The sequence below is a fragment of the Balaenoptera musculus genome, chromosome 3 (assembly GCF_009873245.2).
Source record: "Balaenoptera musculus isolate JJ_BM4_2016_0621 chromosome 3, mBalMus1.pri.v3, whole genome shotgun sequence".
Taxonomy (NCBI): domain Eukaryota; kingdom Metazoa; phylum Chordata; class Mammalia; order Artiodactyla; family Balaenopteridae; genus Balaenoptera; species Balaenoptera musculus.
Genome location: NC_045787.1, coordinates 149712566 through 149739673, shown reverse-complemented (window position 1 = coordinate 149739673; position 27108 = coordinate 149712566). Strand labels below are relative to the sequence as shown.

General features: G+C 38.3%; 1 protein-coding gene across 3 annotated transcripts in view; it reads right to left on the bottom strand.

Moving 5' to 3' along the window:
* FAF2 (Fas associated factor family member 2) overlaps positions 1 to 20885 on the bottom strand; it is a 60644-nt gene extending 39759 nt beyond the window's left edge. For 2 of the 3 annotated variants that reach the window (XM_036846463.1, XM_036846464.1), the window contains exon 1: positions 20772 to 20885. In XM_036846463.1, the coding sequence (XP_036702358.1) occupies positions 20772 to 20834 (63 nt within the window). In that variant the 5' untranslated portion in view covers positions 20835 to 20885. The remainder of the gene's footprint in view (positions 1 to 20771) is intronic. The other variant, XM_036846465.1, reaches the window with a different exon arrangement.
* Between the last annotated feature and the right edge of the window lie 6223 nt (positions 20886 to 27108).

Below are 27108 nucleotides of genomic sequence, written 5' to 3'. Positions count from 1 at the left end.
CAGGTGGCAACTGGGACTTGTGATTGGCATCTGAAGTGGGGGCAGTCTTGTGGGACTGAGCTCTTAACTTGTGGGATCTGATGCTAACTTCAGGTAGACAGTGTCAGAACTGAACTGAATTGAATCTAGGAGAACTGCTTGACAGAAACTAACACAACACTGTAAAGCAGTTATACTCCAATAAAGATGTTAAAAAAAAAAAAACAGTACACGTTCCACTACCTCACACTGCATCATTTCCTCCCAGCAAAAGTCCTACGGTACAAGGAAAGTCAGGTTAATTCCATGACTATAACTTGAAGAATAAAATATTGCCTTATTCGTCCTGTAACTCACCATGATTTTGCATAGAATGCTCCTTAGACTCCAATGCCACGGACTATTTTGCTTTATCAATAAATGATGAGAACTTGAAAAAAAAAAAAAAAAAAAGAATTGCTTGATGTGTGGAAAACACACATGTCTATTCAGAGAAAAGGAGAAACATAGGAGGAGTGTGTTTTTCCTACTCATTTACCTAATACCATATACAAAAATTAACTCAAAATGGATCCATGACCCAAATGTAAAACCTAAAATTATAAAACTCTTAGGAGAAAACATAAGCTAAAAACTTCCTGACATTGGATTTGGCAATGATTTCTTGAATGTGACACCAAAGGCACAGGCAACAAAAGAAGAGAGACAAACTAGACTTCATGAAAATTTTAAAAATTTGTACAACAAAAGACACTACCCAGAGTATGAAGTCAACCCACAGAATGGGAGAATATATTTGCAAACTGTATATGTGATAAGGGATTAATATCCAGAATATAGAGAACTCTTAAAACAACAAAAAAATAAACAACTTGATTGGGCAAAGGACTTGAATAGACATTTCTCCAAAGAAGATATACGAATAACCAATAAACATACAAAAAGATGTTCAACATCACTAATCATTAGGGAAATGCAAATCAAAACTATAAGCTACCATTTAACACCTGTTGGGACAGCTACTATTGAAAAAACAGGAAATGAAAAGTGCTGGCCGGGATGTGGAGAAATTGGAACCCTTGTGCAACATTGGTGGAAATGTAAAATGGTACGATTGTGGAAAACAGTGTGCAGTGCATCAATAAATCAAAAACAGAACTACTATATGACACAGCAATTCCACTTCTGTGTATGTACACCCATGTTCAGAGCAGCATTATTATCTACAGTAGCTAAGATGGGAAACAACCCAGTGTCTGTTGACGAATGAGTGGAATAAGCAAAATGTGATATACACATACAATGGAATATTATTCAGCCTTCAAAAAGGAGAAAATTCTGCAATATCCTACAACACGGATGAACTTTGAGAACATTATGCTAAGAAAAACAAGCCAGTCACAAAAAGACAAATACTGTATGGTTCCACTTAAATGATGCATTTAGAGTACTCAAAATCATAGAGAAAGACAGTAGAACGGTGGCTGCCAGGGGCTGAGGGGGAAATGGGGAGTTATTGTCTAATGGGTATAGTTTCAGTTTTACAAGATGAAAAGAGTTATGGAGATGAATGATAATGATGGTTGCACAGCATTACGAATGTATTAGTTATCACTCAATTGTACGCTTAAAAAATGGTTAAGATGGTAACTTTTATGTGTATTTTGCCACATTTTAAAAATTGGGGGAAAAAGACATTTGTAGTATGTTGTGAGATGAACTTGAACTTGATTAAAAGGTTCTAAAGTACTACAATCAGATTACTTTGTTTTCTGGGGATCAAATAAATTACCTTTCACTAAGTTCCTATTTCAGTATCTATTCTTTCATTTAACACACTTAATTCCACTAAAAAACAAACAAAAACCACTTTGGCCTTATTCAACCTTTCCTAATGTGACTCAGCTACTCAGAATCAAGCAGAAAAGTTGTTTAGGAAGACATAAAGGTGTTATTGTTTTCTTCTTTATGAGAAACATTACAAAGGCACCAAACTTTACTAGTCTTCCAAAAAGTCATCTGAGAATCTGGCCTTCCCTGTTCCCTCCCCACCCTCGAGGCCAACAATATCTGCCACTGTATATGTTTCAAAATAGCATGAAATCACACTTCCAAAACCTGACATGCATGAGATTTGTGTATGTATATGTATGTATATACACATACCTATATACATGTATCTATATATGTACAATCTAATGTCAAGTGACAAAATGTTAATAATTTACTTTTAAATTTAATTACACTTTTCAGCCTCAAAACTTGGCATTATAAAATGCTCCATGATTTAGATTCAATTATTTATTAAGCATCTATGAGCCAAGCACTGTAGTATGTGCTTTCTTATCCACTCTTAAAACAACCCTGTAAAGTTAGAAATATGAGTCATTTTGCAGATATGGAAACTGAGGCCTAGAGGGATTAATTAACTGTCAAGATCTCAAATGGTGTATTCCTAATATGGAGCTCTTTCCCCTACATCATGCTGCAAAGATGAGAATGTGGCTAACTGGAATTTCTGTTTTTCCCTTCCTCCTAAAAATGGGATACTTAAAGCTGCTGGAACTGCTTTAACAAAGAAAGAGAAACAACATCAAGAACAACAACAACTAAAACAAAACCCCTCTGGTTAAGTGAGATTTCTGGTGAGTTATTAAATTCACTCAACAAATATTAATTGAGCATCATGCAGCAAGCACCACAAAGAAATCACAGTCCTGATCCCCAATAATTTTGTGGAGTAAAAAGACATGTAAATAGGGACTTCCCTGGTGGCACAGTGGTTAAGAATCTGCCTGCCAATGCAGGGGACATGGGTTCGAGCCCTGAGCCGGGAGGATCCCACATGCCACAGAGCAACTAAGCCCGTGTGCCACAACTACTGAGCCTGTGCTCTACAGCCTGTGAGCAACAACTACTGAGCCCACGTGCCACAACTACTGAAGCCTGCGCACCTAGAGCCCATGCTACCAACAAGAGAAGCCACTGCAATGAGAAGCCTGCACACCGCAATGAAGAGCAGCCCCCACTCGCCACAACTAGAGAAAGCCTGCGCGCAGCAACGAAGACCCAATGCAGCCAAAAAAAAAAAAAAAAAAAAAAAGACGTAAATAAATAAACTATACACCAGAAATAAACAAATCCAAGTCTTCCAGGGAACTTGGGATGATATCAGAGTTCTAAGCTGAAAACTAGCAGAAGGAGGTGTTTCACGGCAATAGAGCTCTGAGTATGCAAGGAGGCACAGAGGCGTGAGAAAGAATGCCATGTTAAGGGAACTGAAAAATATCACTGGAATAGAAATGGAAAGGGTAGAATTATGGAGTTGGACAGCGAAATATGGGTCAGATCATGAGATGCAAAGAAAGATTTCATGCTGCTTTAATCAATGCAAAGCAAATGAAAAATCTTAGTGACACAATCAAATCTTTGCTAGAAAGATTATTCTGGAAAAAGCAAGAAGGCTGAATTGAAGAGGACAGAGACTTGAAATTAGGGGCACTGGTACAGTTACTGAAATATTCCAAAGGGGAAATGAAGTGTAAACTAGGGTAGAGGCAATGCAGATAGAGTGGAGGGTTAATTGAGGGTAGTGGATTTTTTGGTTTCACTTATTTAACTTCAACAGGAATTTATAAACACTAATACATATATACATGCATACATACTGAAAAAAAATTCCCCAAATACTTAGCATGAAAATATTTTCTCTTCTAAATTTATACCAGGAACCTGAAAACATTTTCAAAATTTCCTTGGTGGGAAAATCCAAAGCCAACAAGCACCTCAGTGCTCATAGTGATTTTGCTATTTATCATTTCTGGCACTCTCACCAAACGGTAGTTTAAAAACACACGTACACAGAGGAAGCATTTAACATCAAATCTTCAATTTTATTACGTTACTATTTTTTACTATTCATTTTAAGGAAAAATATAATATGGTAATATAACCATATTATACCAAATGGAGATGTTATTACCAATTCTACATATTCCTAAATATGTCAAATGACCCTCAACTGGCCCAAAAGAAAATTGACAGAATTAATCTTTATCAATATCCACCTCAAAGATATGCTTCTAAAAGAATATCTGTAATACAGATATTCTTTTATACTACTCTGCCAATTACACAAATGTTATTCCTTGAAACACTTAAAGGAGTGCAAAAACAAACAGGGATGTCCAGCCCATTCTGAAGAAATAACCCCAAACTTGAACCAACTTGATCATAAATGCCTGTGATTGTTACATAAAAATGTAACAAACAAACAAAAGCCTAGCAAGCACTACTGAATCAGTTTGTCAAAAAGCTTCTGAGAGGACAATAACTGTGTTCTTGAATAAGAAGATTCAACAACATAAAGATGTCAATCACATCCCCTCAAATTCATTTTATAAATTTAATAAAATTTCAATTTTGAGAAGCTGATTATAAAGTTCTTTTGAAAAAGTAAGCAAGAAAATCTGGGAAAACCCCGAAAAAGAGCAACAAGGGAGACCAGCCCTCCAGATTAAAATATACTATAAGCCTCTACAATTATGAGTAGTATATATAAGACCAATGGAACAGAAAATTGAGAAACAGACCCAACTGCATAAGGAATTTAGTATTGAAAAAGGCATCTCAAAACAACGAGCAAAAGATAGTTTTTTTAAAAAAAAACTTAAGAGACCTTATTTCTTAGAACAGTTTTAGGCTTACAGAAAAATTGAAAAGAAAGTATGGAGAGTTCCCATACTCTCCCTCCCCGACACTCACTTCCCCCTATTACTAACATCTTGCAGTGTTGTGTACATTTGTTATAAGTGTACATCATTAACTAAAGTCCACAGTTTACATTAGGGTTCACTCTTTGTGTTGGACATTCTATGGGTCTTGACAAATACATAAGGTCATGTATCTATCATCATAGTGTCATAAATAGTTCCACTGCCCTATAAATCTTGTGCTCCATCTATTCTTCCCTCCCCTCTAACCCCCATCCCTGGCAACCACCTATCTTTATACTGTCTCTATAGTTTTGCCTTTTCCAGAATGGCATATTGTTGGAGTCATGTATAGAGCCTTTTTGGACTGATTTCTTTCACTTAGCAATATTCATCTAAGGTTCCTCTGCATCTTTTCATGGCTTGATAACGCATTTCTTTTTCACTGAATAATATTTTATTGTATGCACGTACCAGTTTGTTTATCCATTAACATACTGAAGCACATCTTCGTTTCTTCCAAGTTTTTGGCAATTGTGAATAAGGCTGCTATAAACATTTGTGTGCAGGTTTTTGTGTGGACATAAGTTTTTATTTCACTTAGGTAAATATCTCGGAGCATGATATGCTGATCATATGGTAAGCCTATGTTTACTATTTTTTTTTTTTTTTTGGCCCCGCGGCTTGTGGGATCTTAGTTCCCCAACCAGTGACTGAACCTGGGCCCTCGGCAGTGACGGTGCGGAGTCCTAACCCCTGGACCACCAAGGAATTTCCCAAGACTATGTTTATTTTTGTAAGAAACTGCCTAACTGTTCCAAAGTGGCTGTCCTGTTTTGTATTCTCACCAGCAATGGATAAGTTTCTGTTGTTCCATATCCTTGCCAGCATTTGGTGTTTTAGATTTTAGCCATTCTAACAGGTGTGTGGTGGTTATCTCATTGCTGTTTTAATTTGCAATTCCCTAATGATATCTGATGTTGAGGATCTTTTCATATGTTTATTTACCATCTCCTGTATATCTTCTTTGGTGAGATCTGTTCAGATCTTTTGCCCACTTTTTCAATGAGTTGCTCCTTTATTGCTGAATTTTAAGAGTCCAACCATACAAGTGTTAGAAGAAAACACAAGTGAATTCTTCTACTGCCCGAATGTGGGGAAGACTTTAACCATGACTCAAAATTCATAAGCAATAAGGGAAAAGATTTTGAATTATACAAATCAAATTTTTAGTGTATAAAAAGTTAAAAAACAACATGTGTATGGCAAAAAAAACAGCATGTGCAAAGTGAAAGAACTGGGAATGACATTTGCAACTTATTTCATAGATGAAGAGTTAATATTCCTAATATATAAAGACTTTTTTAAAATACAGAAGAAAAAGGATGGGACTTCCCTGGCAGTCCAGTGGTTGGGGTTCCAAACTTCCACTCCCAGGGGGGCATGGGTTCGATCCCTGTTTGGGATCCGCATGCCGTGCAGCGTGGCCAAAAAAACCAAAAAACAAAGAAAAAGACAACCTCCCCCCAAAAAAACCCCAAAAAACAGAAGAAAAAGGATAACTTGCTACAAAAGTGGGTAAGAAAAAGTGGATGATTCATAGAAAAATAAACTCAAATGGCCCTTATATATATGAAAAGTTGATCAACCTCACTCATAAGGAAAAAGTAAATTAAAACTATACTGAGTTTGACAACACACTCTGTTGGTGAGGTTGCCGGGGGCCTCATACATTGCTAGTGGGAATACAAAATGGTACAATCCTCACGTAGGAAAATCTGGCAATATCTAGCAACACTACATATTCGTATACATATATATAAGCATTTAATCCTTTGACCCAGAAATCTTTCTACGAATGTATCCCAAAGACACACTGGCAAAAAATAAAATGTTGGTACACAAGGCTACTTATTGCTGTATTATTTATTACAGCAAAAGATGAGAAATAACCCAAATATCCATCAATCTAAATTATGGTATGTCCATACAATAGAGTATTATACAGCTGTAAATACTTAAGAGAAATAAATCCCTATATTGCTATGCAGTGATCACCAGGAGATAATAGGTATAAAAGACAGTTGGAGAAATGTGTGTAATATACATCACCATTTATCTTTTTTAAAAGGGGGGGGGGTCCACAAATAGATATACTTATTACTTAGATTTTTTAAATGAAAGATTTTTGTTTTTGCTTTTTTTAATTCTAAGCTTTTCTGCAGGGGAAGGCAGGGAACAGGGTATAAGAGAGAAGAACAGAAGTTAGATTTCTCTAAATATATTGTTACATGTAGATTTGACTTTGGAATCATGTAGCTGCTTTATAAAACAAAATTTAGAAAAAGCAGCAGCAGCAATTCCTAAACATCAGAAGCAAAAATAAAATGTAGAGTTGGTAGCATAACTATCCAAAATGAAATTATCCCACATGACTTTAAAACACAGTAAACTGACTCTACATTCTGCATTAAAGGGCTTAAATTGTTTTAAATAATTATATTATTGTTACTAGTAAGGGTATTATTATTTTGAGACAAAGTGTTGATTATGTGATAAGGCAAATGAATAATCATGTTAATCGCATTAAGAACCAAGTTTTTTGGTATGGAGAAAGAAGAGAGGTAAAATATAGGGCCAAATTTGAATTGGCAGTCCTGAATTTGAATTGGAAACATCAAATTGTTTTATCATGAATTAAATAAATACAAACATACGTGTGTGTCTGTACTATATATTATATGTATTTCCTAGTTCTGTTAACTAAAAAGTTCTAGACCAACCCAACAGCAATGAGCACTCATAGCTACCAGACGTGTGGCATCTAAATATAATTTCTTACCAAAAAGTAACAAGGTTTCCTGGAGAAACGCCTGATTCTAGAAAATGCACAAGATGAGTCAAACATCTTACAATGTCAAAAAGCTAAAAACCTATCAAGGACTACTGGGGCCATGACAATATGATAAAAGTCTTCAGGAACAATAATACAAGGCTCTTCCAAATTACAAATTCAAATGGTAAATCTTTTCTGTGACTCTGAAAAAATAAAATTATGTAAATACTAGGAGTTCCTAAAAAATAAAAGTCATTAGGAGCCAATCTAAATAGACTCATAATTGTCAAAGATGGCACAACCTAAGCCTTAATAAGCACAATGGCAATGAAATGTAATACGTTAAATATATTTACATCCATGAGTTCACTGCAAATTTTAAAAATCTACAATTCAAATTTTAAAAATCTCAGTGGTAAACAAATGGGACCTAATGAAACTTAAAAGCTTTTGCACAGCAAAGGAAACCATAAACAAGACGAAAAGACAACCCTCAGAATGGGAGAAAATATTTGCAAATGAAGCAACTGACAAAGGATTAATGTACAAAATTTACAAGCAGCTCATGCAGCTCAATATCAAAAAAACAAAGAACCCAACCCATAAATGGGCAGAAGACCTAAACAGACATTTCTCCAAAGAAGATATACAGATTGCCAACAAACACATGAAAGAATGCTCAACATCACTAATCATTAGAGAAATGCAAGTCAAAACTACAATGAGGTATCACCTCATACCAGTCAGAATGGCCATCATCAAAAAATCTACAAACAATAAATGCTGGAGAGGGTGTGGAGAAAAGGGAACCCTCTTGCACTGTTGGTGGGAATGTAAATTGATACAGCCACTATGGAGAACACTATGGAGCTTCCTTAAAAAACTAAAAATAGAACTACCATACGACCCAGCAATCCCACTACTGGGCATATACCCCGAGAAGACCATAATTCAAAAAGAGTCATGTACCACAATGTTCATTGCAGCTCTATTTACAATAGCCAGGACATGGAAGCAACCTAAGTGTCCATCGACAGATGAATGGATAGATAAAGAAGATGTGGCACATATATACAATGGAATATTACTCAGCCATAAAAAGAAACGAAATTGAGTTATTTGTAGTGAGGTGGATGGACCTATAGTCTGTCATACAGAGTGAAGTAAGTCATAAAGAGAAAAACAAATACCGTATGCTAACACATATATATGGAATCTAAAAAAAAAAAAAAGGTTCTGAAGAACATAGGGGCAGGACAGGAATAAAGACGCAGACGTAGAGAATGGACTTGAGGACACAGGGAGGGGGAAGGGTAAGCTGGGACGAAGTGAGAGAGTGCCATGGACATATATACACTACCAAATGTAAAACAGATAGCTAGTGGGAAGCAGCCACATAGCACAGGGAGATCAGCTCAGTGCTCTGTGACCACCTAGAGGGGTGGGATAGGGCGGGTGGGAGGGAGACGCAAGAGGGAGGAGATATGGGGATATATATATATATGTATAGCTGATTCACTTTGTTATAAAGCAGAAACTAACACACCACTGTAAAGCAATTATACTCCAATAAAGATGTTAAAAAAAAAAAAAAAATCTCAGTGGGACTTCCCTGGTGGCGCAATGGTTAAGAATCCACCTGGCAATGTAGGGGACATGGGTTCGAGCCCTGGGCCGGGAAGATCCCACATGCCGCAGAGCAACTAAGCCCGAGCGCCACAACTACTGAGCCTTCACTCGAGAGCCCACGTGCCACAACTACTGAAGCCCATGCGCCTAGAGCCTGTGCTCCGCAACAAGAGAAGCCACCACAATGAGAAGCCTGCGCACGGCAACAAAGAGTAGCCCCCTCTTGCTGCAACTAGAGAAAGCCCACGCACAGCAACAAAGACCCAACACAGCCAAAAATAAATAAATAAATAAAAATTTTAAAAGTCTCGATTGTTACTTCATAGGATGCTAGGAATCAACTCATTATTTAAAAACTAGTAAATAATCGAAAGGATCAAATGTTTATCCTGCCTTTATTATATATACTATAACTCGGTGTAACTGAACAGGTGAGAGAACATATATCTTTATCCCTATTAACAAATAAAGAAGGGATGACAGCGTCAGAATGTCATCATTTTGTATGAAAAGGCTAGGCAAAAGCTAATGAAATATAATGTATTAATACTAATCTTGTGGAAAATGTATCTAAGGATACTAAAACTAAGCTAAATTTGAATTTTCAAGTGAAAAAACTTTACAAAGTTTAACTGTCAACACTTTAAATTCCCAAATCACAGGGTTAATTCTGTAAATTTGAAAAATATCAGACACGTCTTCTGTATATAAAATATTTTCTATACGTATCCTTTTTGAAGAGGACTTGCACTCCTTTGAGTATACGTTAGGCTACTTGATAAGTGTTTATCTTCTAATTCCAGTTTTAAAAAAGGATGACAGTTTTGCAAATTTTCAGTTCTACCTTTTATTAAATATTCCCTGGAAAAATAAAGAGAAATGTAACAGAACATGTGTACAATTGAACATTCTCCAAAACTGCCCCCTTTTTTAATAGAGCCCTAGTATTTATCAGGTACTTTACTTGCATTGTCTCATATAACCCTTTTAAGAACCCAAGACACCCTTTCAGGATAAAAACTTAACTGGGAATAGAAGGGAACTTCGTCACCCTGATCTAAGAAACACTCGCAGCTAACATAATAATGGTCAAAGACTGATGATTTCCTCCTAAGATCAGGAACAAGACAAAGATGTTTACTCTTGCCATTTTTATTCAACATTATACTAAAACAATTAAGCAAGAAGGAAAAAAAAGAAATAAAACTATCTATTCACAGATGACATAATCTTGTATACAGAAAAAACTAAGAAATTTACAAAAAAACTAATAGAGAACTAATAATGAGTTCAACCAGGTTGTACGATATGAGATCAATATACAAGAATCAGTTATATTTCTATATGGTAGTAATGAACGGCCTGAAAATAAAATTAAGAAAACATTTCCTTTCCCAGTACCTTCAAAAAGAATAAAATATGTACGAATAAACTTAATAAAAGAAGTGCAAGATTTGTACACAGAAAACTACAAAACATCGAAACTAAAGATGACTTAAATAAATGGAAAGACTTCTCGTATTCATGGATTGACAGACTTAATATTGTTAAGATGGCAATGCTCCCCATATTGATCTACAGTTAACAGCAATCCCTATCAAAGACCCAGCTGCCTTTTTTTGCAGAAATTGACAAAGTGATCCCAAAATTTATTTGGTAATGAAAGGGATCCAGAATAGCCAAAACACTTTTGAAAAAGAACACAGTTGGAGGACTCATACTTCCTGATTTCACACTTATTACACAACTGCAATAGTCAAGACAGTGTAGATACAGATAAAGGTAGATACAGATCAATGGAACAGAAATGAGTCCAGAAATAAACCTTTAGTTATGGTCAACTGATCTTAAACAAGGGTTTCAAGGTTATTCAATAGGGAAAGAATCATCTTTTCAAGAAATGGTGTTGGGAATACTGGATATCCACAACCAAAAGAATGAAGTTGGACCCCCACCTCATATCCATCAACTAAAAATGGATCAGACCTTACATGTAAGAGCTAAAACTACAAAAGTCTTAAAAGAAAACAGGTGTAAATCTTTGTAACCCTGGATTAGACCATGGTTTCTAAGACATGACCAAAGCACAAGCAACAAAAGATAAAACATTAAACCAGATTTCATGAAATTAAAAAACTTCAAAAGACACGACTAAGTGAAAAGACAACCCACAGAATGGGAGAATATTTTTGCCAATGATATATCTGATAAAGGACTTGTATTCAGGATACATAAAGCACTCTTAACAACCCAACAACAAAAGACAAATAGCCCAAGTAAAAAATGGGCAAAGGACAAAAATAAACCCACACACCTACAGTCAATTAATCAATGACAAAGGAGGCAAGAATATACAACGGAGAAAAGACAGTCTCTTCAACAAGTGGTGTTGGGAAAGCTGGACAACTACAATGAAATTAGAACACTCCCTCATACCATACACAAAAATAAAAATAGTTTAAAGACCTACATATAACGCATGATGCCATAAAACTCCTAGAAGAGAACATAGGCAAAACATACTCGAACATAAATCATAGCAATATTTTCTTAGATCAGTCTCCCAAGGCAAAAGAAATAAACACAAAAATAAACAAATGGGACCTAATCAAACTTAAAGGCTTTTGCACAGCAAAGGAAACCATCAAAAAAACGAAAAGACAACCTATGGAATGGTAGAAAATATTTGTAAATGATGTGACTGACAAGGGGTTAACATCCAAAATATACAAGCATCTGATACAACTCAATATCAAAAAAACAAACAACCCAATCAAAAAATGGGCAGGGACTTCCCCGGTGGTCCAGTGGCAAAGAATCCGCCTTCCAATGCAGGGGACACGGGTTCAATCCCTGGTTGGGGAACTAAGATCCCACATGCCACAGGGCAACTAAGCCTGCGCGCCACAACTACTGAGCTCGTGCGCCTCAACTAGAGAGCCCCCGTGCCGCAAAGTACAAAGCCCATGCGCTCTGGAGCCTGCATGCCACAACTACAGAGCCCACGTGCCCTGGAGCCTGTGCACCACAACTAGAGAGAGAAAACCCACACACCACAACTAGAGAGAAGCCCACATGACGCAACAAAGATCCCATGTGCCACAATAAAGATACCATGTGCTGCAACTAAGACCCAACACAGCCAGCCAGCCAGCCAGCCATAAATAAATAAATAAATTTTAAAAAAGGGCAGAAGACCAAAATAGACATTTCTCCAAAGAAGACACACAGATGGACAACAGGCACATGAAAAGGTGCTCAAACATCACTAGTTATTAGAGAAATGCAAATCAAAACCACAATGAGGTATCACCTCACACGTGTCAGAAGGGCTATTATCAAAAAGAACACAAATAACAAACGCTGGAGAGGATGTAGAGAAAAGAGAAACCTTATACACTGTTGGTGGGAAAGTAAATTGGTGCAGCCACTGTGGAAAACAGTATGGAGGTTTCTCAAAAAACTAAAAATAGAACTACCATATGACCCAGCAATTCCACTCCTGGTGGGTATATATCCAAAAACACAAAAACCCACACCAATTTGAAAAGATACATACACCCCAATGTTCACAGCAGCATTATTTACAATTGCCATTATATGGAAGCAACCTAAGTGTCCATCAACAGATGAATGGATAAAGAAGATGTGGTATATATACACAACAGAATACTACTCGGCTATAAAAAAGGGTGAAATTTTTGCCACTTGCAGCAACATGGATGGACTTGGAAGGTATTATGCTAAGTTAAATAAGTCAGACAGAGAAAGACAAATACTGTATGATATCACTTATATGCAGAATCTAAAAAATACTATAAACTAGTGAATACAACAAAAAAGAAGCAGACTCTCCAATATAGAGAACAAACTGGTGGTTACCAGTGGGGAGAAGGAAGGGGGAAGGAGTGATATAAGGACAGGGGATTAAGAGGTACAAACAACTATGTGTAAAATAAGCTACAAGGATATATTGTACAACACGGGGAATATAGCCAATATTTTATATTAACTATAATTGGAGTATAACCTTTAAAACTTGCAAACCACTACATTGTATACCTGTAGCTTATATAATATTGTACACCAACTATACTTCAGTTAAAAAAAAAAGGATGTAGTGTGTATATACGCACATACACACACAAAATGGAATATTACTCAGCCATAAAAAAGAATGATATATTGCCATTTGCAGCAACGTGGACCTAGAGAATATCATACTAAGTGAAGTGAGACAGAGAAAGACAAATATTATATGATATCACATATATGGAATCTAAAAAAATAATACAAATGAATCTATATACAAAACAGAAACAGATTCACAGACATAGAAAACAAACTTATGGTTACCAAAGGGGAAAAGAAGAAAGGGGAGGGATAAATTAGGAGTATGGGATTAAAAGATACAAACTACCATACATAATATAGATAAGCAACAAGGATTTACTGTGTAACACAGGGAACTATATTCAGTACCTTGTAATAACCTATAATGGAAAAATATCTGAAAAAAATATAACTGGATCATTTTGCTGTACACCTGAAACACAACACTGTAAGTTAACTACACTTCAATTTTTAAAAAATGGGCAAAAGATTTGATTTTGTATCTCCAAAAGAAGACACACAAATGGCCAAAAAGCATATGAAAAGATGCTCAACCATCTTTTCAGTCATTAGGGAAATGCAAATCAAAACAGCAAGATTAACATCTCACACTAGGATGGTTTCAAACATGGATGATTAACAAATGTTAGTGCAGATGTGGAGAAACTGGAACCTGCACATACTACTGGTAGGGAAAATGGTATAACTGCATTGGAAAAACTGACTGGCAATTTCTCAAAAAGTTAAACAGAGGTACCATGTGACCCAGCAATTCTACTCCTAGGAGAACTGAAAATATGTCCAAACAAAAACTGGTATACAAATATTCATAGCAGCATCAATATTAATAGCTGAAAAGTGAAAACAGTAAAAATGGCCATCAACTGATGAATGGGTAAACAAAATGTGGTTTATCCACACAATGAAACATTATTGGCCATAAAAAGGAATGAAGTACTGATATAGGCTACAATATGGATGAACCTTGAAAACATTATGCTAAGTGCAAGAAGCCAGGCACAAAAGGCTGTACAGTGTATGCTTCCATTTATACCAAATGCCCAGAATTGACAAAATCTATGGAGACAGAATATAGATTAGTGGTTGCCAAGGGTTAGAAGGAGAGAAGAATGGAGAGTGACTGTTAATGGGTTTCTTTTTGAGGTGATGAAAATGCTCTGGAAGTAAATAGTGGTAACGCTTGCACAACTTTGTAAATACACTGAAAACCACTGAACTGCATACTTTAAAAGGGTTAATTTAAGATATGACAATTATATCTCAGTAAAATTGTTATTAAAAAAAAGAGCCCAAGAGACAAAACTAGAAAATTAGTAATGATCAGAAAACATGATAAGAAATTCGATAGATCAAAAAAAATCAAGATAAATGTACAAAATGCAACAGCATTTTTATTAGTAACCATTTAGAAATAAAGAGATATCCCATTCACAGGGTGACCAAAACTACAAAATACCTAGGAATAAGTTTAATAAGGAATATCCAAAAACTAGAGGAAAGTTACAAAAAATATTTTAAAGGACATGTGACATCTGAATAAAGAAATGTACATGTTCCTGAATTTCGACCAGTCCCAAATTAATATATTACTTTAAGCAATTCCAATTAATTCCATGGCTGCACAAAATGAGGTTTTTAAAAACATCTTTATTGGAGTATAATTGCTTTACAATGGTGTGTTAATTTCTGCTTTATAACAAAGTGATTCAGCTATACATATACATATATCCCCATATCTCCTCCCTCCTGCATCTCCCTCCCACCCGCCCTATCCCACCCCTCTAGGTGGTCACAAAGTACTGAGCTGATCTCCCTGTGCTATGTGGCTGCTTCCCACTAGCTATCCGTTTTACATTTGGTAGTGTATATATGTCCTTGCCACTCTCTCACTTCATCTCAGCTTACCCTTCCCCTTCCCCGTGTCCTCAAGTCCATTCTCTACATCTGCGTCTTTATTCCTGTCCTGCCCCTAGGTTCTTCAGAACCATTTTGTTTTTTTTAGATTCCATATATATGTGTTAGCATACGGTATTTGTTTTTCTCTTTCTGACTTACTTCACTCTGTATGACAGTCTCTACGTCCATCCACCTCACTACAAATAACTCAATTTCATTTCTTTTTATGGCTGAGTAATATTCTACTGTATATATGTGCCACATCTTCTTTATCCATTCATCTGTCGACGGACACTTAGGTTGCTTCCATGTCCTGGCTATTGTAAATAGAGCTGCAATGCACATTGTGGTACATGACTCTTTCTGAATTATGGTTTTCTCAGGGTATATGCCCAGTAGTGGGATTGCTGGGTCGTATGGTAGTTCTACTTTTAGTTTTTTAAGGAAGCTCCATACTGTTCTCCATAGTGGCTCACAAAATGATTTTTAAATGTACATGAAAGAACTTGTAAGAATTACCAATAATTAAAAAAAAGAATAGGGAAGGAGTCCTGTCCTATCAGATATTATCAATAAAATTTGGTAGAAAGTTATTATTATTAATTCAGTAATGCTACTAGCAAATAGGTTATCGAAAACAGAGTACACTATGATAAAGAGGACTACTCAAATCAGTTGGGGGAGGGATTGACTATTCAGCTAACCTATAGTCTTTCCTGGAAAAAAAGCAAATTTGGGTTCTCATCTCATACATACAAAAAATTAATTCCACATGGATTAAAGATCTGATTTTAACAAGAAATCTGTAAAATATTTTGAAGAAAACAAAAGAGAACATTTGTATAATGTCATTAAGTAGAAGGCATTCTTAGACAAAACAGAAAATCCAAAAGCCAGAAAGAAAAAAATGTCAATTTGATGACATAATTTTAAATAAGGGTAAGTGAAGAGATTAATGATCAAAGATAAATGATGTCATGAAAGAAAATATTTGCTATACATGACCAGTATACATAAAGAACTCGTACAAACTGATAAGAAAATGTCAAATAATCCAATAGAAAATGAACAAAGGATAAACAGGGAATTTATACAATAACTAACCATAAGTAGCCAAAAGGAGCTCAATCTCATCCATAGTCAGGAGTTTATAGAACGGAATTCAATCTTAAAATCAGCACTTTTTATTCTGCAACTAGAAAACAAACCTTCCATAATACCGTGGGACACCTGCAAAGCCAATCCCTCACTCTTATGTCCCTACTCTTTCCCATTTGAAATAGCTTAAAACAAGTGTTTGCATTAGCTGTTCAAACTCAACTGACTGCAAAACAAAATCAAAAACTACAACCACCACTACCACTAGAAATGCAAATTAAAATAAGGACTCTGAAAATTTAATCAGATTAACAAAAACTGAAAAGATACCATCCAGTGCTGGCAAGGATGTGGGGAAACTGGTCGTCTCACATCCTCTTGGTGAGAGTGTGAGCTGCCAAAACTCCCTGGAAAGCAGTCTAGCAGTAGCTATTAAAATTTACAATGTACATTGTTTTGACCCAGTAACACCACATTTTTAGGATTCTGTTTAGAATTAAAAGCCCTGCTATGTCAGCAATATCCCCTAGGATCCTTAACTTCCGGAACACTTCCTTCACCTTCATGGTCTAACTGAAACTTGGCTTTTCCCTGAAGATACTCCCCCTGAAGCCCTCTCTCCCATTTTCTCTCTCATACCTGTGGGTATGGAAGGGAGAGAACGGTCCTCCTTGTTCATTCCCACTTTGGGGGATTCTTCTTCCCTTCTCCTAAAAAAGTCCATCTTCACGTAGAGGAGATTAAGAGAATTAACACTAGTGATGATGTCCAGGATTAGAATCACACTTTTGGACTTCCTTTGCTGTGTTCTCTTTCTTCAAAGTGTCCCATACTGTTTCTATTGGCCCTACTCACTTACCTGTTGTTGAAAACAAATCAAAACCTAGGGCCAGAGAGGCAGTGCTAGGTAGTAAGAAAGAGAATCCAGAGTTCTGGATTCAAATCTAAGCTCATCACTGACCTTAGGTAAATTATCTCCTCATCCTAGTTTACTTAACAATACCAGAACCTACACCATGTTTATTGGGAGGAGTTAATGATACAATGGATCTAGAGCACTTTGGATAAAGTAAATGCTCAATAAGTGTTTAAACAACATCAAAAACAAAAACACCTTCGAATCTCAAAATTTCGTGCTCCTGTACAAGCAGAAAAGGACTGTTTCTTCCTCTATTGGCCATGCATAGCTCCTTTAGTCGCATCTCTCTTTATCCATGTCATCCTTCTCCAGGTGTTCAAACCTAGAGGCAGTAAACCAAGACACCAGGGGAATCTGCTATACTTGGAAATTTGGAAAAATGGACTTCAATACAACTGACCTTCCCCATATTTGTATTAGCTCCTCTTAAAACCCATTATTTCCCATTTGAAGAAAATGGGGAAGGCCTAAAATAAATATGGCATTAGTTATTCATATTCAACTGGTTCCAAAATAAACAGGAGAAAGTAACCAGAAGAATCTTAAAAGACATCAAACAGACTTAGAAGCCTGCTAAATATACCCTAAGGAGTTCCAATCAAATCATACGTCACAAAAAAATTGAAATAGAGGAAACCTGAGATTTCCAAAATATTTCACTTTTGCTAATTTCAATATATCAAATGAAGCAACTTATTGAAAACTGACTCCTAGCAGTGTCATCCTGTTCTGTCCTAACCCCTGTGGAGATTCCAAGCACATGCTCCATACTGTTAGTGAAGCAAAGCTGAAACCTAGTGTTATTTCACTCTCTAGTTGAAATAATCTTTGATGGCTCTTCAAGCCTACAGATTAAATTTAAACCATTGAGCACAGGCCTCCAAAATCTGGCTGTTATTTACCTTTCCAGTGTTATTTTCAACTTCCAATTCTCTAAATCCATCAAAACAAACACATTCTACATTATTTCATATCCATACCTCAGCTTTGAACATACTCCTGCCCACCACCTGTTATTCCATTCCTCCTTCAAAGCAGCAAAGTACAGTGGAAAGAGTTCAGCTTTTAAGTTCAGATCCAGATCCACTAGATTTCTAATTCTAATTCCATCCCCACTACTTAATAGCTTAATGATCTGGAGCAAATACTTTACTAGACCTGTTTCCTTACCTAGGAGGAGGCATATCACCTGTGGCACTTTTACAAGGCTATTGTGAGGATTAAGCATAATGGTTCTAAACTACCTAGCACCACACCTAAGGCACGGTAGAAACTTAATGGTAACTACTGAGCCATCCTTCTTTCCCCCTCCATCCTCATCAATACTATCATTTCCTAAATTTCCACAGCACTTTGTTTATACTACTATGTTTATTATACCATGAGCACTAATATACTGCAGAATACTCATTATTTATGTATGTGTCTGGCTTTTCCATTAGGTTATAAGCAAGATGGTTATGGGTATGGATTTCTAAATCTCTGCCACTTACCACCTGAGCAAGTTATTTGACCTCACAGAACCTGTTTCTTCATTAATAAACTGAATTGGGGTTAACACCTTACAGTGTTACAAAAAGGTTTAGAAGAGTTAACGTACATCAAATACCTGGTATAACGCTTGACACCTAGTAAATTTCAGAGGCTGTTAATGGTAATCTGGATGATGAACCTGATCCAAGCCACTGCTTAAAGAATACACAAATGTAAAATATATTTGCCTTATTAAATCCAATTTCATAAAGCAATCTTAATACAACTTTAACCTGCTAGTCACCTCTCTTACTGATAGAGATAGCCAATGAAGACAAAAACAGAGATTCCTGTGCACCTTATCTCAGAAATGCTACCACATATTCATGTTCTTCCAGGACCAGACTAAGTACTTCACAATTTATGGTTCACCTCACCTCATTACACTTTAAACAACATGGGGGCTTATCCCTCAAGAGTTGTAAGGGATAAAATGATCTGCCAAAGTTAAACAACACTCTGAAATTAGCAGTCTATAAGGAAGTAGAAGCTAGTTGTCTGCTCTTTATTCATTCTAATTCTAATCTGCTATGTCATCAATTTCTCTACTCAAAACTCCAAACAAATGTCAACTACTTCTATGACAGTATTTTCCAATTTATACACTTCCAACCCACTGCTTGTTTTAAGAGAAAACATTTCAAAATTAACTGCAGTGAAATCAAGGAAATCACAGAAAAGTGAGAACTTGCAAAGAGAAAAAAAATACAATATTAGAGCACTTGCATTCCACTTTCAGTTGTACACTGCTACTTACATGGGTTGTATAGCACACACGTCAAGAGCTCAGGAAGGGTTCTGGAAAGATGGACCTGGTTTTAAATCTGACATCACAACTTACTAGCTGTGTAACCTAAGCATGTTACTTTTTAAGCCTCATATCCCTCATCTGTAAAATAGGGATTGTAACAGTATGACTCTCATAGGGTTGTATTAAATACAATAATGTAAGCTAAGTGTTTCAGGAAAGTACTTACAACACCATACTCAATAAATGGTATTCTATTCATTTGTTGTTATTACCTGAGCACTAAGGTTCTTGGTAAATATTGCATAATTAATGAATATTTAGCATATTTTATATTAGGAAATAAGTGTACCACTAACTTTAATTCTATCCTAAGTTAAATAATGATTAATAGTTGCAATACTGTTTAAGAGCAGTTTACTGTTTACAAAGCCCTTCAGACATCCATAAGCTCATTTTGATCTCCACAACATCCTTAGGGGATAAACACTTTTAAGATACGTATTCTAGAAATAAAGAAACTGGTACCCATCAGGGTAACAGAGTCAAGGTTACCTAAGTCTCCTCCAACCAGATTCTCCAGCTCAGGGATAAAGTGCTTAGTGTCCAAAGTTCTTAACCCAAACATCCACTAAAAGGAGGCAGATTCCAGCAAGTTTCCCACCCTCCTCAAGCAGAGTCAAGAACGTGAGCCCAGGAATAAGCCCGGGGTAATAAACCCCCTCAGAAGGCACTGATGACATTTATCATGCACTGTTTCATTACGAGGTGTCCTCCCACACCTTTAGGGCGGGGGCTAGTCCTGACCCCACTGCCACCAGAGCGCCCAACACAGGACCTGCCACCCAAGAGGCCCTCAGTAAACGTTTGTGGAAATGGCATGGGAGGCTGGTAGGAGGCCTTCCAGAGACCCGAAACGAGGCCAACTCCACGGTGGGGATTAAGCATCCCAGTAGATCCACAGTCGTTAGCGGAGAGGGTCCAACCGGTAACCAGGCTGGAAAGGATGGCTGAGGACGGGCGCCGCTAAGGGGAACCCGGGAAGCTGACCCTCTTGAGGAGAGAGAGGGGAAGCGGGTCTGGCCGCAGCCATTCCTGGAAGGCTGGGGACCGACAGAGGCTCGGGGGCCGGGGGCAGCAAGCAGGGCAACTGGCGCCTGGGGGGGAGGGGGCCGCCTGCTGGTCTGAGAAGAATCTCGGGCCCAATCTGAGCAGGGTTCTGGGCTCCTCTAGGGACCCACTCCCTAGCCCGCGGTGGCATTCACTGCACCGAGTACTCGCTGCTACCTGAAACTGCAGCAGCTTCTCTGTCTGCTCCTGGGTTAGATCCCGCTCCTCAGGCGCCGCCATTTTGCAGCCGCCTCTACGCTTCTGACCCGTCCGCACCGTCACCCGCCGGAAGTGACCTCAGTAGCAACCACATCCGGTCTGAACTGCCGCCGGCGCGCAACTGCGTCTGCGCGTGCCGGCCCAACCTGGAGGCCGGGGATGGTGACAATTTCCGCCGCTAGAGGGCACCACTCTCGGGCCTATCCCGAACACTTCCGAAAATTGTCGAGGGACTGTCTGCCCAAGTCGCCCTTAGGAGTTAGGCGACGAACGATCTACCAGAGACTTGACTCTCGAATAGGCCGCAAAGAGCCGAGAGGTCCCGAATGCCCCTCGAGAAGCTTCGGAAATTCACGAATGCCCCTCGGCAGATTTCGCCTTCTTCCTAACCATTTTCATCTCCAATGTTTCTGAATGTTTCTTAGGAAATTGCGGTCGTTCAGAAATATCGGCCGTTTGATGTTTGATTCCTGCCATGATGTTTCCAAAATCCCCTGACCATCTCTCAGGAGGTTCCGAAAGTCCCCGAATACTGGGGGCGGGGTGGGGGTGGGGGCGTTTCCCACGCCGCCTTCGAGCCGGAAGCTGTGGAAGGTGTGCGCCCCTTGAAAATTGTTGGCACTCGGCCACCCGGGCACTACCAGCCTTAGGCAGAGCTTTCCGTCCACCCCTCTTGCGACTCTGCTCCTGCCTGCCTCAGGCCTTCACGCGTCTCTCTGCCCACTGGCCCGTCTTCCCTGTGACCAACCGAAGGAGGATCCCGGGACTGGGATCAGGAGACTTGGGTTCACGTTCTAGTGTCCACCTGGCAAAGTGCTGGACATCTCCAGGCAAACCACCTCCTCTCTGCTGTAGTTTTGCCATTGGTGGAATGAGATTCACCAGCAGCCCCAGATATGCTGCCTCAGCTCATTCTCCTTGGAAGCAGTCCCCCACCCTTTCCACTGCCTTATCTCCACCCCTCAATGTCTGCCTTCTTCTGCACTTTCCTTGACCCTTTTAACCCGCCACCTCTCTTCAGATCTCCCATTTTCATTTCCACTTCTTTTCTCCTGCCATCCGCGTTCTCTGTCCACTGTCCAGAAGGCCTTGGGAGGCAGAGGGTTCATGGTCTGGTGCTTTTCCACAGACTACCTGTCTGACTCCTAGCAAGGCACTCAGCCTCCTGGGCCCCTGCTGTCCTCCCCATCTGTGGAATCTCACCCCATGAACTTCACGGGGTTGAATTAGGTGAGACAGAACCGGAAGTGCTTTGAAAGCTGAAGTTCTGTGAAGAGTCCATTAAAAGATGGAAGGACTTAAGTTTTGGCTATTTCTCTCTTTCAGGCCTGAATCAGGTCTTACTAGGTCTGCACAAACTTCATAACAATGTCCTAGAATTTTTCTTAGACCCTTAAGGTAAAATTGTAAGCAAGTAGAGCCACTTTGGAGAATTTCTTTTACATCAACTCAAAGCCCACATGAGATGCAGTACTATTCAACGTCTCCAATAATGATGGATCCGGAAGAACTAGATGAGGGATTGCAAAGTCAGGTGCCATCTGGAGTTGTTGCATAATTCTGATTTAAGATGTATTCTTTCCACACACAAACTTTGCGGTTATATTAAACACCATTGAATGTTCTTCTTTTCCTTTAAGACACAGACACCCTCTTAGTCTACATTTCCCTTTTCTTCTTTGAATAAAGAGGTGGCTACAAGAAATATTTTACTTAAAAAAAAAAAAAGCAACAGCAACAACAACTCGACCATAGGAATACAGTATGGCAAACTGGAGAGTCCATTCCCTGGGCAAAGGCGGTTTCTGCTTTTTAGCTGTACCTTTTGGCTTACATGTAAGACCAGTACTGGGGAGGGACTATTTAGGAATTTGGGATTAACAGGTAGATACTACTATATGTAAAATAGATAAACAACAAAGACCTACTGTATAGCACAGGGAACTATATTCAGTATCTTATAATAACTTATAATGGGAAAGAATCTGAAAAAGAATATGTGTATGTATATGTATATATATGTATAACTGAATCACTTTGCTGTACACCTGAAACATTGTAAATTGACTAAACTTCAATTTAAAAAAAAAAAAAAAGGACCAGGGCTTCCCTGGTGGCACAGTGGTTAAGAATCCGCCTGCCAATGCAGCGGATACAGGTTCGAGCCCTGGTCCGGGAAGATCCCACATGCTGCGGAGCAACTAAGCCCGTGCACCACAACTACTGAGCCTGCGCTCTAGAGACGGCAAGCCACAACCCCTGAGCCTGTGTGCCACAACTACTGAAGCCCGCGTGCCTAGCTCCACAACAAGAGAAGCCACCGCAATAAAAAGCCTGCACACCACAGCGAAGAGTAGCCCCTGCTCGCTGCAACGAGAGAAAGCTCGCGCGCCACAAGGAAGACCCAATGCCGCGAAAAATAAATTAATTAATTAATTTTAAAAAAAAGACCAGCATTGCCACAACTTCCCCTTTTCTAAGAGCACCTAACAAATAAGGATCTGTGTATGAAATCTCCCCATTTTGAAATGATAATAACTAATTCAGTTTTTAAGAAAATTACTGTGTCAACCATAACTGCAAGCCACATTTCAGCCCATGAGCTACCAGCCCACCACTCTGACCTAGGCAGAATCCTCATGGCCTCTGTTTGCCACGGGAGAAGCTGGCCTTGGAAGAAACCTAAGCTTTTTTGATAAGTTCAAGATGAAGAGCGTGGAAAGTGGCATCAAATATTGGCTTGCCATCTTCTTTAAGAATAATTTTTTCTGACCTTTATTTTCCTTTTTAGAGCCGTGTTGTCCAATCAAAATACAATGATAGCCATATGTGTAATTTTAAATACTATAGGATCACATTTAACACAGATGAGATTAATCTTAGTAATATATTTGATTTAACCCAATATATCAAATATATTATCTTTTTTTGCACTAAGTCTTCAAAATCTGGGGCGTATTTTACACTTCCCTAAATCTCTATTTGGACTGGCCACATTTCAAGTACTGGGTTACCACACATGGTTAGTGACCACTGTATTGGACAGTGCATTCTAAAGCATTCTGAAGATATTTTTTAATAGATTTATTAATTATATTCATCTACATATCACCTATGTGTGGCATCTAAACTACAACATAAATGAACGTAACTACTGAAAAGAAACAGACTCACAGACATAGAGAACAGACTTGTGGCTGCCAAGGGAAAGGGGGGTGGGGGAGGGAAGGACTGGGAATTTGGGATTAGCATATGCAAACTATTATATATAGAATGGATAAACAACAAGGTCCTACTGTATAGCACAGGGAACTATATTCAATATCCTGTGATAAACCATAATGGAGAAGAGTATGAAAAGAATGTATATATGTGTGTAACTGAATCACTTTGCTGTACAGCAGAAATTAACACAACATTGTAACTCAACTATACTTCAATAAAATTTAAAAAATTATATTCATCTACAGATTTTAGGAGTCGATTCAACAAATATGTACTGAGTGTTTATTCTGAGCCAGGCTCTGGACCAGATGCTATAAAGTTAAGACACAGCCACTGTCCTTGAAAGAACACACAGTTTAATGAAAAATTAAATGAATTTTCATCAGTCTCTGGACTGGTGTGTGTGTGTGTGTGTGTGAGAGAGAGAGAGAGACAGAGAGAGACAGAGAGGTTTTGAGTGCCAGTTTTATGCCTGTAACACACAGGGATTTGTGACTGAGAGCTGTCTCAGAGAATCTAATGAATATTTGTTTCTCTAATCCTAGTAATAAGGCTTTGCTGACGCCTTACCATTTTTTCCTGATAAAGGATGAATTCTGAGTCATGGAAATCCTAGAACAAGCCCTCAGTTTCTGAGTAACTGGAACATAAGATATTTTCTGTCAGTTGGGGACATGGCATTTTGATTGCTGAGTAAAGCAGACCATTGAGATGTCAGCAACAGTTTTTTGTTTGTTGCCCTCCTATCCATCAAATTATTCATTATTGGTTAAGTGGAGCCAGCAGGAATTAAGGCGACTCAACTGGATTCATCCAAAAAGTAAGAGGAGTGAGAGAAGTAATACCTGCACCCAATAGTGTATTTTAGATTCTCAGGCTTCTGCTAGGGGTGTTTGGACTGATGAAAAAAAATTAAGCTTGGAAGCGAAGTTTTGCCTTATGTAAGTCACAAAGTACATCTCATGCTCTGCAGGGAGACCTGAGTATTGCACCATTAATTGTGTGGTTTTGGAAAGTGAACCTCTCTGTCTCAGTTTGCTCATCTCTCAGCTGTAAAGAAATAGTCTCCACCTCACAGTTTGTGGCAAGGGTTAACTCAGAGAGGACATGTAAAATTCATGGCCTCATCATAGCCATCTTGCAGATTTGGGAGAGGACAGAATGAAATAAAGTATTAACGGAAGGCTTTATCCAGCACTATTCACAATAGCCAAGACATGGAAAAAACCTAAATGTCCATCGACAGATGAATGGATAAAGAAGATATGATTGATACACACACACACACACACACACACACATATATATATATATATCCAATGGAATATGACTCAGCTATAGAAAAGGATGAAATAATGCCATTTGTTACTGCCATTTGCAGTAACATGGATGGACCTAGAGATTATCATACTAAGTGAAGTAAGTCAGAAAGAGAAAGACAAATACCACATGATATCACTGATATGTGGAATGTAAAATATGACACAAATGATCTTATCTACGAAACAGAAACAGACTCACAGACAGAGAACAGACTTGTGGTTGTCAAGGGGGAGGGGTTGGGGGAGGGGTGGATTCGGAGTTGGGGATAGGCAGATGCACACTATTATATATAGAATAGATAAACAACAAGGTTCTACTGTATAGCACAAGGAACTGTATTCAATATCCAGAGATTAAATCATAATGGAAAAGAATATGAAAAAGACTATATATATATATATATACATATATATATATAAACTGAATCACTTTGCTATACATCAGAAACTAACACACATTGTAAATCAACTATACTTCAATAAACTAAATTTTGAAAGAAGGGAGAAGGCTTTATCATTGCTAAAGCCCTTTGCAGAAGTTAGATTTTGCTATAGATTGATTCAATATGTGTTACTGTCTTACAGTTACTCAGTTCTGGGGGTGACCTAGCCTCAGGAATCTCCTAGAATAACAGGAAGTCAACTGCAGTATCAGGTGGAAAGTGACAGAGACCCAAAGGTCGATAATAGACTGTATCTGTCACATAGGTCCTCTTATCTCCCCATCTCATCTCTCCCCTGGAACGCTGCAGTTCCCTTCTAACTGGTCTCCTGGATTTTACATTTGCCCCTCTCTGATTCAGTCTCATCACAGATGCCAGAGAAATGTTTCAAAAAGTAAGTCAGATCCTATCACTCCCCAGCTCCAAACCCTCTATTGGCTTCCCATTGTCCTTAGAATAGAATCCAACCTCCTACCTGTGGCTGACAAGGAAGCCTACCTTACGCTTCTCTGACCTCGTTACTGTGAACTCATTACTCTCAAACCTCCACCTCATTATTCTTATTCATACCTCAGGGACTTTGCATTTGCAGTACACTCTGCCTGGAACACTTTTCTTGAGTCCTCACATGGCTGGTCCCTTTTGACATTCAGATCTCAGTACACGTGTACAGCATCCTCAGAGAGAACCTAAAATGTATGTTTTCTTCAAATCACTTGTCATTAGATGATACTGTCTTATTTACCTGTTTATTGTTTATCTCCCAGCTCTGCATTCCAGAAGGGAAAGAGAGGCCAAGTTGGCTTGGGCCACCACTGAGTCCCCAGTACTGAGAGCTGCACTGGGCACAAAGTCAAAGGTCTGTAAATATTGGGCCCAGGCTAGATCCTTAGAGCAAGGGCCTCATGAATGTGGGTGGACTTATGGGAGTAGAGCCTTGGGAACTAAATCAGGAAATAAAGCTACTGCCTGTGGGATATAGAGGGAAAGTCTTTAATTAGAGCATCTCAAATCAGAGGAAAAAGGAGGACCACCTCAGTTTTGCGTGATGGGGGAAAGGATGCTGAATACAGTGACCTTTAAAGCAGAGATTCTTTTTTAAAGCAAAGATATTTTATTGGTTTTTAAAAACCCCGTGTTCATAAAAAAATTTCATGATTTGTGAACTGTGAACAAGTTCAAACAACACCTCAGTTGGCAAGGTGGGAAAGGGAGGAAAAGCAGGAAACCTATTTAGAGATGGTTTAAATAACCCAGATGCATTGAAATTGTCCCTACAATCTTAGACTCTGTCTGGCTTGGGGT